This window comes from Ursus maritimus, unplaced genomic scaffold (genome assembly GCF_017311325.1).
Source record: "Ursus maritimus isolate PB19 unplaced genomic scaffold, ASM1731132v1 scaffold_34, whole genome shotgun sequence".
Classification (NCBI taxonomy): domain Eukaryota; kingdom Metazoa; phylum Chordata; class Mammalia; order Carnivora; family Ursidae; genus Ursus; species Ursus maritimus.
The window spans coordinates 22,839,650-22,852,137 of NW_024426008.1; the positions used below are offsets into that span (position 1 = coordinate 22,839,650).

The 12,488-nt window shown below is 41.8% G+C and overlaps 1 protein-coding gene across 1 annotated transcript in view; it reads left to right on the forward strand.

Annotated features, from left to right (window-relative positions):
• SLC1A1 (solute carrier family 1 member 1) overlaps nt 1–12,488 on the forward strand; it is a 78,117-nt gene that overhangs the window by 30,256 nt on the left and 35,373 nt on the right. Inside the window, 1 exon segment of the mRNA XM_040620299.1 lies at nt 8,109–8,249. Coding sequence (XP_040476233.1) covers nt 8,109–8,249 — 141 coding nt within the window.

Genomic DNA, 12,488 nt, shown 5'->3' on the forward strand with positions numbered 1-12,488 from the left:
GGCGCGATGGGCTAGATGGGTGATGGGCATTAGGGAGGGCACTTGTGATGAGCACCGGGTGTTATATGTAAGTGATGAATCACTAAATTCTAGTCCTGAAACTAATACCACACTACATGTTAACTCACTTGAATTTAAATAAAAACTTGGGGGGGAGGGGAAGACTGCTGACCTCCTACACTGAAAAACTAATAGGAAGATAGTCCTGGTGACCTTGAAACTCCTAATTCCCAAAGAGAGACAGGTTTCCTACTCTAAGAAAACCAGCCCCGCCCCCAAAAGAGAAATCTACAGTCAAAAATTACAAACCACACGAGGAAATGACACAAATTAATATATACACTACAAACAAGAGAATGCACATTCCGAAAACTGGAGAGGATACAGCAGTCTGAAAGAATACGAAGTATGTTTAGAATGATTAAAGAGGGGGGCCTGGATGGCAGAGGTGGTTATGTGTCAGGCTCTTGGTTTCAGCTCAAGTCATGATCTTGGGGTTGTGAGATGGAGCCCCGTGCCTGTGCTCAGGGTGGAGTCTGCTTGACATGCTCTTTCCCTCTCCCTCTGCACCCCCCACACACGTGGGCGCACTCTGTGTCTAAAATAAATAAATCTTTACTAACATAATATAATAAAAATATTATTATAAAAAAGGAAATAAATGCAAAAAAAATCTTTAAGAAAAATAGTTAAAGAGAGACAGATGAATAGAAACTAGGAAATAGGAGAAGGATACTCTAAAAAGGATACAATAACTTCCAGAGATGAAACTTAGAGACAGTGGAATTAAAAACTCAGTGAATGAACAAAACACCCAGCAACTGCAACTGACAGAAAGATGGGCAAACTGAAGTCGGTACCAGAAAATCCGTGAGAACGCATCACAGAGACACTAAGAAGGAATATTAAAAGCCCCCAAATCCTCATGTATCTAGATACTTATAAGCCTATTTTTAGAGAATTTACAGTTCGAAAAAGAAATCGCAATGCAATTGGAAGACATTTAGAACTAAACAACAGTGAAAATACTATGTAATAACTTAGGGAGCACAAACAGAATTTCAAAGGAAATATATACCTTTATATGCCTATATTGAAACAAGCTAATGTGCTAAGCAGTCAACTCACAAAGTTAGAGAAAGAAGAGGGCAAACCTAGAAAAAAACAGAAGGAACGATCGATCATTCAATAAGAGCAGAATTTAATGATGCAGAAAACAAAAAATAGGGAGTGTGGTATAGAATACTGAACAGCTCTTAGAATGAATCTGCCTGTATTAATATGAATAAGTCTCAAACACATTGTGAAAAAGTCTCAAAAGGAAAAAGCAGGCTACAAAAGACTGTATCCAGACGGATATGGCGGAAGTCAAATTTTTGAACGCATACAAACGACATGATGCAGTTTAACAGCGAGGGACGTGTACAGAAACCTGTCCGACGCTCTTCAAATCAACTTTGCTCCTGAGCCATCTTAATTGTAGGTGGTGGACGAAGAGGGAGTGATTGTTCAAGCAGTGCAGACCACGTTTTCTGTTGACGGGACAGATCCATCCATGAAGGAAAACGTTTATTATTGCAGTAATAACGAAATTGTGTTCTTTTTTCAACTCCTCCCCCTCAGATCCTCCAGCATTCAATACAAGACTTGGCATATAGTTGGATTTTAATAAATGTGCACTTGGTTTTGCTTTTTCTTGAATTTAGATACCACAAAGAATGCATTTAAGGTACTTTCTTCCCTTGAGCCTGAAAATGCACAATAAACTCAAGCCTTTGTGTCATATTTTATGCTTGTCTCCTTTGATCGTTAGGAAAACTGTAACATTCAACAAAATTGTCAAGAACTGAAATGTTTAACGGAGGGGGGGCGGTGGTCAAGAAACGTGTCCATCCAAGGTAGTATTATCCAGCACTCAAAAAAGATGAGGATGTGTAGCATGAGGAAATGCCTGTAATATAATATTAAATGAGAAATACCCAAAGCAAAACCCTTACAAGATTCAAAGATGAGCTTTGAAAACATCCTAAGTCAATGAATCCAGACACACATGCCGCAGGATCAGTCAGGATTCTCCTGAGAAACAGAATCTCGTGCGTAAATCTACGTGAGATTTAAGGAATTGGCTCATACACTTGTGGGTTCCACTTAAGTCCGAAATCCACAGGGCAGGCGGGCAACTCGGGCAGCGACTTGTAGCTGCCATGTTGAGGCAGAATTCCTTCTTCTGCAAGAAACCTTGGTTCTTCTCCTCAGGCCTTCAGCTGACGGGATGAGACCACCAAGATTATCAGGGGTAATCTTCAGTTCAAGTGAACTGATTGTAGATGTTAGCCACATCTACAGAATACCTCCACCCACACCTGGATCCATGTTTTATTGAATAACTGGTGCCATATTCTAGCCGAGTTGACGCGTAAGACTAACCAATCATCACAGCCTCGTGTTGTATGACACCGTTTATATGAAATGTCCAGAATCAACAGATCAAAAGAAAGCAGATTAGTATTTGCCAGGTGCTGGGGCAAGGGAGGGTTGGGGAGTGGCGGCTAATGGGTGTGGGTTTCTTTATCGGTGATGAAAATGCTCTGGAATTGAATAGTGGTGGTGGTTACACAACATTGCAAATGTACTAAAAACCCCTGAGTTCTACATTTTAGAAATGATAAATTTTATGTTATGTGAATTTTACTTCCACGAAAAACTGCCCCCAAACCCTATAATTATACAGCCATTAAAAATTACAAGAGATAACTCTGGACTCCAGGAAACAAACTGAGGGTTGTGGAAAGAGGTGGGTGGGAGGATGGGAGATGGGGTAACTGGGGGATGGGCATTAAGGAGGGCACGTGATGTGTTATACGCAACTAATGAATCATTGAACATTATATCAAAAACTAATTATGTACTGTACGTTGGCTAATTGAATTTAAATTTAAAAATTACAAAGATAATATACAAGAGATAATTCATTGGAAGGGCTTAGCGCACAGTCTTACATAAAGTATGTATGCAGTAATTGTTAACCATTATGTCATTTTTTTTCAATTTTTTATTTAAATCATGTTATGGTTAACCACAATCGCGTATGAAAGAAACAAAAGCAATTTCTCTTTGCATGTATTTGAGTCGGTGAGATTGTGAGTGAATTTTTGAACTCGTTATTTCCAGTAGAACCGTGATAATATTGCTTGTGCCGTAAGTATATGTTTTAAGGGTTTAAAAATATGCCTTTACAGAGGCATCTGTTTGGAGCCAAAGTGCACGTAAAGAGCTCTCACTGGTGGAACTACTCAACTCTAAAGAAAACGATGAGCAAGGGGAACAGATCTATTTCAGTGGAAGGACAGGCTAGACTCTATCTGGTGTATGCACACAGTCATTTGTTAATAACTATTCATTCTACACTTTCTGTTTTCTGGTTATCCACGTTCATCTTAGATGAGCTCCCGAAGGGCAAGAAGGCATATTGCTAATTCTCCTAATATGGTGCTTAGCAAGATGGCATGATTAGATAACTCATCCTGGGATAATTAAAAATATTTTTTTCCTTTGCCAATAGTTCTTATTCAATCAAGCCAAAATCAGTCTGTGTACCAGAGAACCATTCTGGGCTTTGATTAAAAAAACCACAGAAGATTTTAATCTCTTTTCTGAAAATACCCTAAAACAGGAGCAATGCTATTTTCATAAATCTGCTTTCTCAAATGCAATTCAGCTACTATCCCCAGATTAATTTTTATAACTATAAAAAAACACATGCACATAGAACAAAGGCTGGATAGAACCTGAAAAGTGGGGTGAGGGGGGAGGATAGGTCGGTATAAATTATTTTCCGTGACTTTTTCTTTTATTTTGATTTCTAGAATTATTTCTTTTTTTCAAGATTTTTATTTTTAAGTAATCGCTACACCTATTGTGGGGCTTGAACTCACAACCCCGAGATCAAAAGTCACACGCTCCACTGACTGAGCCAGCCAGGCGCCCCTCCAGAATTATTTCTTGAACAATAATTTTTTTTATGAGCTTAGAGTGAAAAAAAATCACCCCATCTCTTCCAAGATAGGGCCACTGAACTGGCAATTGTTTGAGACAACATGAACTTGAAGAAGAAATCTCCAGCTGAGGTCTTAATTGTTTTCTTCCTAAGTTTCTTCCTTCCTTGTTTTACTGATACAGTTAGCATGAACAGTGGGGAAGGCCCGACCAGCTCTCTAGGAGCCCATGAACTGGTCCTATGAGCCTTATTTTTTTTTAAGATTTTATTTATTTGACACAGAGAGAGAGAGAGCACAAGCAGGGGGAATGGCAAAGAGAAGCAGGCTCCCCACTGAGCAGGGAGCCGGACACGGAACTCGATCCCAGGACCCTGAGATCATGACCTGAGCCAAAGGCAGACACTTAACCGACTGAGCCACCCAGGTGCTCCCTATGAGCCCCATTTTAAAGCTGAGGACACCAATGCTCAGAGATTATCACAGCATCTTGGGCGTTAGAATGAACCTTGAAAGCATCTCATCCAAGCCTTTTGCCCCATACCTTCAGTCCCACCACTTGATGATGGGAGAGGTTGAAACTATGGCCCAAGTTTCAAACCTTGTAAATGGCAAAGCCAGCACTCGAGCCAGTGGTTCTAACACGGAGCTCTTCCCAGGCTGCCTTAGTACCTGCTTGGGATCTTCCTGCCCGAGTGAGAGAAAGCCACCCAAGAATGAGTTCCTGGTCATTTCTGGGCCTACAGAGGTCTACATAAGAATTCTACCTTCAGGCTTCCTTGTTGGCCCTGCCGAAGGCCTCCGGAGAGCTATACCATTCAGAGAGGTTCTTGATCTTCGCCTTCCCTAGTTCTGGGAGTGATCCTGCCAGGTGGGTCTGACCTGTGTACCTCCAGGCGGGCTCGTATTCCCATCAGCCTTTGATTTTGGACACCGCTCCGTGCTCTTAAATCCAGTCCAAGATTCTGGCTCTGGAAAAGGGTAGAGAAGGATTGTGCCCAGTGAAATCCTGACTTCATCTTGGGACCCAGAAAATCTTCCACTGATTTTTCTTATCAGGCATCCAGTTTTTCCAAACAGCTTAAAACGCATGCATTTACCAGGTGCGACTCCTGGCTGACGTTCTTCACCAGACACTTCTTAACGCTTGAGGGTTCTGGGATGACATCTCTGGACCAGGATAAATCTTTCAACTGCTTTTCCAGGTCCTGGTTGATATTTATAGTCTCCTCCTTTTCAGTAAAAAAAAGAAAAAAGGAAAAAAGAAGAAATGACAATTTGTGATACTCAACTTCAAGAACACGCTTGGTAGAGAGTTTTCATTGCTAAATAGAGTAACTTATTTGTGGTCTTGTCGCCCGTGATAGCTTTGAAATGGCTCTTTGTGGGGACTCTTTTATCGCTCCCATAAAAACCCATTATCTGGATCAAGGCTGAAAAACAGCAAGTATGCTTCTTTCTAATTTCCCTGCATTTATTTGGGGTGGAGATGATTAGAGGCACAGTTAATCGCTAGTAATATAAACCCTAAAATTGGAGCACCTGGGGTTCTTTTGCGACTCAACAGAGTGCTTTTGTGGTGGGTTTTTGAGCACAGACACATCTCCTTTCTTTTCACACACAGAGCTTTCTTTGACATACAAGCCAAATTTTACTTGAGGCAACCTACAGAGTATGAGAGAGAATGTCTGTGTGTTTGGTTTTTTTAAACACTGAGCACTACAGAGTATCCTAACAGCATAAAGTAGGTATGTTCTACATAGAACAGCTGAACATAGGCATTAATTAAGTAGGAAGTGAGCACAACATGGTTTTTAAATTCACTTAAAATATTTTGAATCCTTGGCGGTCTGAACCATTCAGGAATCTCTAACCCTAGGTTTTGAAATATGAACCGAGCAGGATTGATATTGAGCTTTTTTTTTTTTTTGTCTTAGCTACAATTTGAGAAATGTTTGTGTATATGTTTGTTCCAAAAATAATTTAAAAGGGCTGATCAGAAATACATTTAGAAATGCATGCCCAAAATAAAGAGATCAAGACAACGGTGAAACAGGTAGGAAAATAAGATTAAACCAAGGATAAGGTCACTACACAGGTGTATCTTGTGGGGTTCCTTTATTTGGCCCTGCTAATGGACATGGGAAGCATACCTGAGTTTAAATGAAAAAGCTAGTATTGATTATAATTCAGATCTCTCTTTGTTGCCCTAGAGTCCTTAACTGTGCCTGGCAACTGTGAATTCTCACAACTAATTATCTGAGTTTGTAAAGGAGCAGATCTGGTGATGTCCTCCTTGAGTCTGTTTAGCCATTTTATCTCCCATTAGCTTATCATCCTCAGAGGCTGGTGAAGGAAAAAAGATGTGCAAGTCATCCCAGCCCATCTTATATCTTGGTTTAAAAAATGTGGGGGTGTGATGGGGCTCCTGGCTGGCTCATTCGGAAGAGCATGCGACTCTTGATCTCAGGGTTGTGAGTTCGGGCCTCAGGTAGGGTGGAGAGATTGCTTAAAAGAAAGAAATAAATTTTTAAAAAATAACAAAAAATATAAAAGAGGGGCACCTGGGTGGCTCAGTCCATTAAGCATCTGACTCTTGGTTTCAGCTCAGGTAGTGATCTCAGGGTCGTGAGATCAAGCCCCACGTCGGGCTCCACGCATAGCACAGAGTCTACTTTACATTCTCTCTCTCTCTCTCCCCCTCGCCCTGCTCATGCTCGCGCTCTCTCTCTAATAAATAAATAAAATCTTTAAAACATATAAAAGAGGGTGTTGCAAAGGGGCAACATGTGGAGGTCAGAGGAGTAAGGCAGTTAGATGTTGGGACCATTTGGAAGAGGATAAGTAAGAAATACCTGGAAGTTTGTGATTTGTAATTACCAGAGCCAGGACAAGGAAGGAATTCATATAGACGTCTTGGAGGGCAAGCTTTCGGAGCTTGAACAACACGGGTTTAACCTACGCAAGTCCATGTACACACGGACCTTTTTTTTTTCAATAAATGCAGTCCAGCACTGTAAATGTCTCTTCCTTATGACTTTCTTAATAACATTTTCTTTTCTCTAGGTTAGTTTATTGTAAGAATCCAGTTCACACTACATATAACATACAAAATACCTGTTAATTGACTGCTAATGTCCTCGGTAAGGCTCTCAGTGAACAGCACGTTGTTAGCAATTATGTTTTTGTGGAGACAGAAGTTATACGTGGATTTTCAGCTGTGTGGGGATTGGTGCCCCAAAGCCCGGCATTGTTCAGGGGTCCGCTGTGTAACGTTTCTTGATTTTGAACATTTCCCTACTCACAGAAATACAAGCCTCGGTCTCCAAGGTACTCCAGTTCAGTAACTTCATAAAAAGCCTCTTGATCAGACCAGTTTGGACATATCATCATCCAGAAAGAGCCAACACAGAACGGAGAGCATTAGACAACACAGTTGTTCAACAACATGTAAATAGATCAAACCAAGAGGACCTTATGTTGCCTTTAAAATCACAAAAGTTGCTTAAACAGAGAATATCATAAAAACTATCATGAAAAGAGTATTTATGAGAAAATGAGAAAAACGAACACTGATACGTAAAATATAAAATGTGAAACACCTGGGGCGCCTGGCTGGCTGAGTTGGAAGAGCCTGTGAGTCTTGATCTCAGGGTGGTGAGTTCGAGCCCCGTGTGGGGGGTAGGGATTACTTAAAACAACACACAAACTAACAAATTAAAATAAAATGTAAAATACCTAAGATAGACAAAGACTAAGGGGAGTGTGTAAAAACAAAGTAGTTACATTGAGTTGACAAAGATTGCTTTTCCTTCTCACAGTGTCTTTTGATGTTTTGTCATTACAATAAATATAATTGAAGGAGAAAAGAAATGAAAGCAAAAACTTTCACGTGAAGAATATTTTTTACAAACTCACCGAATGATGTGTACTTTGTGTTCATTAAAATGTGATTTGTTTTTTAAGTCTAAAATTTACAGAATTGTGGAAGACCATCTAAACTGTTTTTCTTGCCAATAAAATGTGGGGGTGGGGGTTGGGGGGATATTTTTCCATAGAAGTGTATACAGAAGAACTCAATGCTGGTTTTCCTCTTTCCAATCTTTTTCTTAGGGATCACCATAGGAGTCTTGGTTCGAGAATACAGCACGCTCTCTAGTCTGGAGAAATTCTACTTTGCTTTTCCTGGGGAAATCCTAATGAGGATGCTGAAACTCGTCATTTTGCCATTGATTATATCCAGCATGATTACAGGTACGTTGAGAAAACTGGTGGTTCTCTGTGATTATTTAAGGAGCTGTCTGTTAAGTTGTTCTTTTCTAATTATGGAAAAAATGGAAATGCATTTGATGCATCACACACGCACACACACACTCCTTACTTGGAAAGTGTACATTTGCTTGAGTGGAAATATTTCATTATTCACAAAGCGGCATGGCTCTGCGTAGAGCCCTGTCCACCACCGCTCGAATCTTCATTTGGCCAGCCATGTGATGTCTTGGGTGGAAGATGCCATTTTCAAACATATTATAAATAAAACTCTATCCAGGGCACAGGACTTTAAAAAAAAAAAAAAAAAAACCGCCCACATATTTGGTCACTGAAATGTCAGCCAGTGTCCCCGGGCAAAATGTGGGTGTCAGTTTTGATGTTGTTTTGAGTAGTTCACTCATCTGTTTCCCAACTGCCGCCATGCTGGCCCCCCTGCCCCCCACCCCCGGGTCTATGCGGCTGCCCTCCCGGGTCTCTCTGCCTTTCTCACCCCGCTTCCAGGCCTCCGCATATGTGCCCTGAAAACNGAACACAAGCAGGGGGAGTGGGAGAGGAAGAAGCAGGCTCATAGCGGAGGAGCCTGATGCGGGGCTCGATCCCATAACGCTGGGATCACGCCCTGAGCCAAAGGCAGACACTTAACCGCTGTACCACCCAGGCGCCCCAAAAGCCTAGTATTTTAAAATCTGAACTTGTGACACAGTTGGATTTGGAAATGCTGTTACCCTTCTTGGTCACTCTGTTGCAGGGTCCGTTGAAAGAGCACGCTCCCCTCTGGGGGTAGAGATTCATTTGGCTTACAAAAATGTCATTTGGGTGTAGTAAGCTTCTCAGTGTATTCCGAAGTTCCTTGTACTCATCTTAATTCCGGCATTCAGTAAAATGTAGTCTGACGATCGCTAATGTTGTCAGCTTGAGAAATCAAGGTGTTCCGTAATCATGCAATTAGGATTCTCGACGTGTCCTCTTCCAGAATGTTTTTCCCCCGCTGCCACTAGGAAGACCTGCGGCTGATCTATGGGGGAGGGAGGGTGGGGGTCAGGATCTCCCCAGCTGCGTTGCTTGAAGACCTATAGATTTGGCTCTTAAACTTCCCAAGTGCCTAACTGCAGTCAGGCTAGAATTCTCCAAGGGCCTTGTCCTTAAATGGTCTTGGCGCTCTTGGCTTATTACAAGCCTAAAAAGAGCGTTTAATTATTTTTGTGTCTGTATTTAATTATGTTTTGAAATGCCTGATTTCTTTTAGGCCCTGCCACCTGGGGGCCACATCAGCAGGCCAGTGGTTTATACCGCCTATGATTTGTTTATCTGTTCAACTTTAAATTATCGTAAGCACTTAAAATTCGGAAGGTTCCGTGTGAGCACCCATGTGTCTGGGTTCCTCTGAAAAGAATTAAGATCAGGAGACACTGGACCCATGTTTCCCCACAGACCAACAGCTGAGAGACAGCTAGTCTGTTTAGCCGACGCGGAGACATTTGAGGATACCACTGCCCCTGCCTCTGTGTCGTGATACCTCGTCCACTCGTTTACATTACCTGCTGGCCCCGTAGGTGCTGCTTTTATAACCCCTGAGAATTTTCTCCACATCAAGATTCTAAATCTTTTCTTAGGCTCTTTTGAGAACATGGTGAAAGCCTTGGACTCTCTCCCCAGAAAAATGTTCACGGTTGTACATACAATACTGCGTTTTGCATGCTGTTGTACAAGGTACATAAACCGCTTGGTGATCAATAGCATTAAAACTTGGGTCTGTGGAGGGGGGCGCCTCGCTTGAGCGTCCACCTCTTGATTTTGGCTCAGGCTCTGATCTCAGGGTCGTGGGATTGAGCCCCACGTGGGGTTTGGCGCTGCTGAGTATGGCTCCTGCTTGGGGTTCTCTCTCTGCCCCTCCCCTGCTCGCTCACACTCTCTCTAAGCTAGCTAGCTAGAGAGATAGATAAAATAAATAAGGAAAACAGCTCGGGTCTATGAAGGAATGTATGGAAAGTGGATCCGAATTAGGCAGCAAATGCACAACTCATGCATTGAGCCGGGTTTTAGAAAAAAGGTAAAAATACATGTATGAATATGCTCGTATAATAGCAGATGTTGAAATATGTACCATTCTTGGCAGTGAATAACTAGTGGTATTTTTGCAGTCTGGCTGTTTCGTGTGCTCGCTCAGCCTTGCAGATAATCTAGGAGAATAATGTGCAGCCCTCAGCACTCTGCTCGCATAGCCCAGCTGCTTTCTAGAGCCGTAGCACAGGCCTGGACATTTCCACATTTCTCCTTTAGCGAACCCCCAGCAGTGAAACGGGAGTAAGAGAGAGACCAGAACCGCTTACCCAAAGGGACATGAATAAAGCAGTCTGGGAACAGTGATGCCGTGTTCGTGATTTAAATTGTCAGATTAAAGGAGGAAACATAATATTACTAGTGTTGGCAAGAGTGTGGGAAAACAGGCTCATTCATACATTTTCGATTATTGTATTAACTGGAACAAACTTTTGGGGAGCGCAGCTTGGAACATGTCCTGATCTCTCTCCACTTTGCAATTCTACTTCTCAGAATTTCTCGTAAATAATGAGATCTGTTCAAAGATTTAGGTACAAGAATGTTCGTGGTAGCATTTTTTTTTATAATGGTGGTGAATTCTAAGCAATCTAAATGTAAGTTATACCCCTAAGTTATGATTCTCTGCAACTGTTAAAAACCTTGTTTTGGAAACATTTAATGGCATGTAGATATGTTCCTCACAGGGTATAAAATAGGAAGATAAAACAAATTACACAACAGGATGTTGTGTACAATCTGAAATTTATTAAAATTTATGTGCATTTGTAAACGTCAGGACGAAAACCAAACAGTTAATGATGGTTAGAGCAGGGTAGTAAGAAAACATGACTCATTGTGCCTTCTTTACAATTTCAAGGCAAACACATGTTTGTTATTTTTGTTTGTTTGGTTTTGTATTTTTTTTCTCTCTTCCTCGCACCCCTTCTCCCCCCCTCTCTTTCTTTCTTTTTTAAGGAAAAAAAGGGGGGAGGGCCTGGGTGGCTCTGTCGGTTAAGCATCTGCCTTCTGCTCAGGTCAAGATCTCGGGTCCTGGGATCGAGTCCTGCATTGGGCTCCCTGCTCAGCAGGGAGTCTGCTTCTCCTCTCCCTCTGCCCCTCCCCCTGCTCATGTTCTCTCTTTCTCTCTCACTCACTCCCTCTCTCTCTCAAATAAAAAAAAAGAAAGAAAGAAAAAAGAGAGAGTGGGATGGATTCTGCTCTGTGCTCCTCTCTCTCAGCCTCTTGCAGGTTCCCCGCTCCCTTCCTCCCCAGCTGTGCTCTCAGCCCTTCACCTCTGCACTACCTTTTCCCTGGTGCTCAGTCTGTCCACCCCAAACCCTACAGGGGCTTTGAGCCCCCCCCGCCTCCCAGCACGGAGCCAGCAGGGGAGAGCACAGGACAGCTGTGGAAATACACAAGAGCCGTTTTCACATTCCAGACGCCTTTATAAATCCAGCAGATCGATACCTTATTTTACACACTTATTAGGACAAAGGAAGATGGATGTTGGAAGCTGGGGAGAGTGAAATGAATGCCCTCAGGATGCACAAATTAGAGGTAGAAATAAAAATTGAGGCCTATGACTAGTAGCCTGTGCTTCTGCATAAAGGAAACTCTTGATGAATTAACAAGTAGGAAAAAAAAAACCCTCTGCCATCAAAGACTCTGCTGACATAAAAATACTTTAAAGCTATTTTTTTTTAAAGCTATTTTTTTTAAACAGAAGGTGCCTTCTTCGTGTGACGAGGAGGGTAAGATGTCACATTAATCAGGGAAATTTGAATATAGGCTGGCTGTTAGATGGTATCAAGAAATTGTTGATGATTTTCTTAGTGGGGATAATGGCATTTAGTTATGTAAGAAGATGTCCTTTTAATGCGTATGGAAGTATGTAGGGATAAGATGACAGAATGTCTAGAATTTAGCTAAAACAGAAAAAAAAAAGAATGCACAGTAGACAAAATCTCAAAGCATTTTCAGAGACAGGCAGTGTAGGCAAAAACAGAATCCTTCCCATAATTTACATCCTGAGGGACACACTCATGATGAGCAGACTATCTGTTTGGGCCTTTAGGTTTAGGTTAAGTTTAGGTTTCTAAGCTGTATTTGTACCAGACCACCAGGGAAATAGCAGGGGAAATGGCTTATGCACATGCCTAAGAAGTGTGGCTCTGGAAAGTC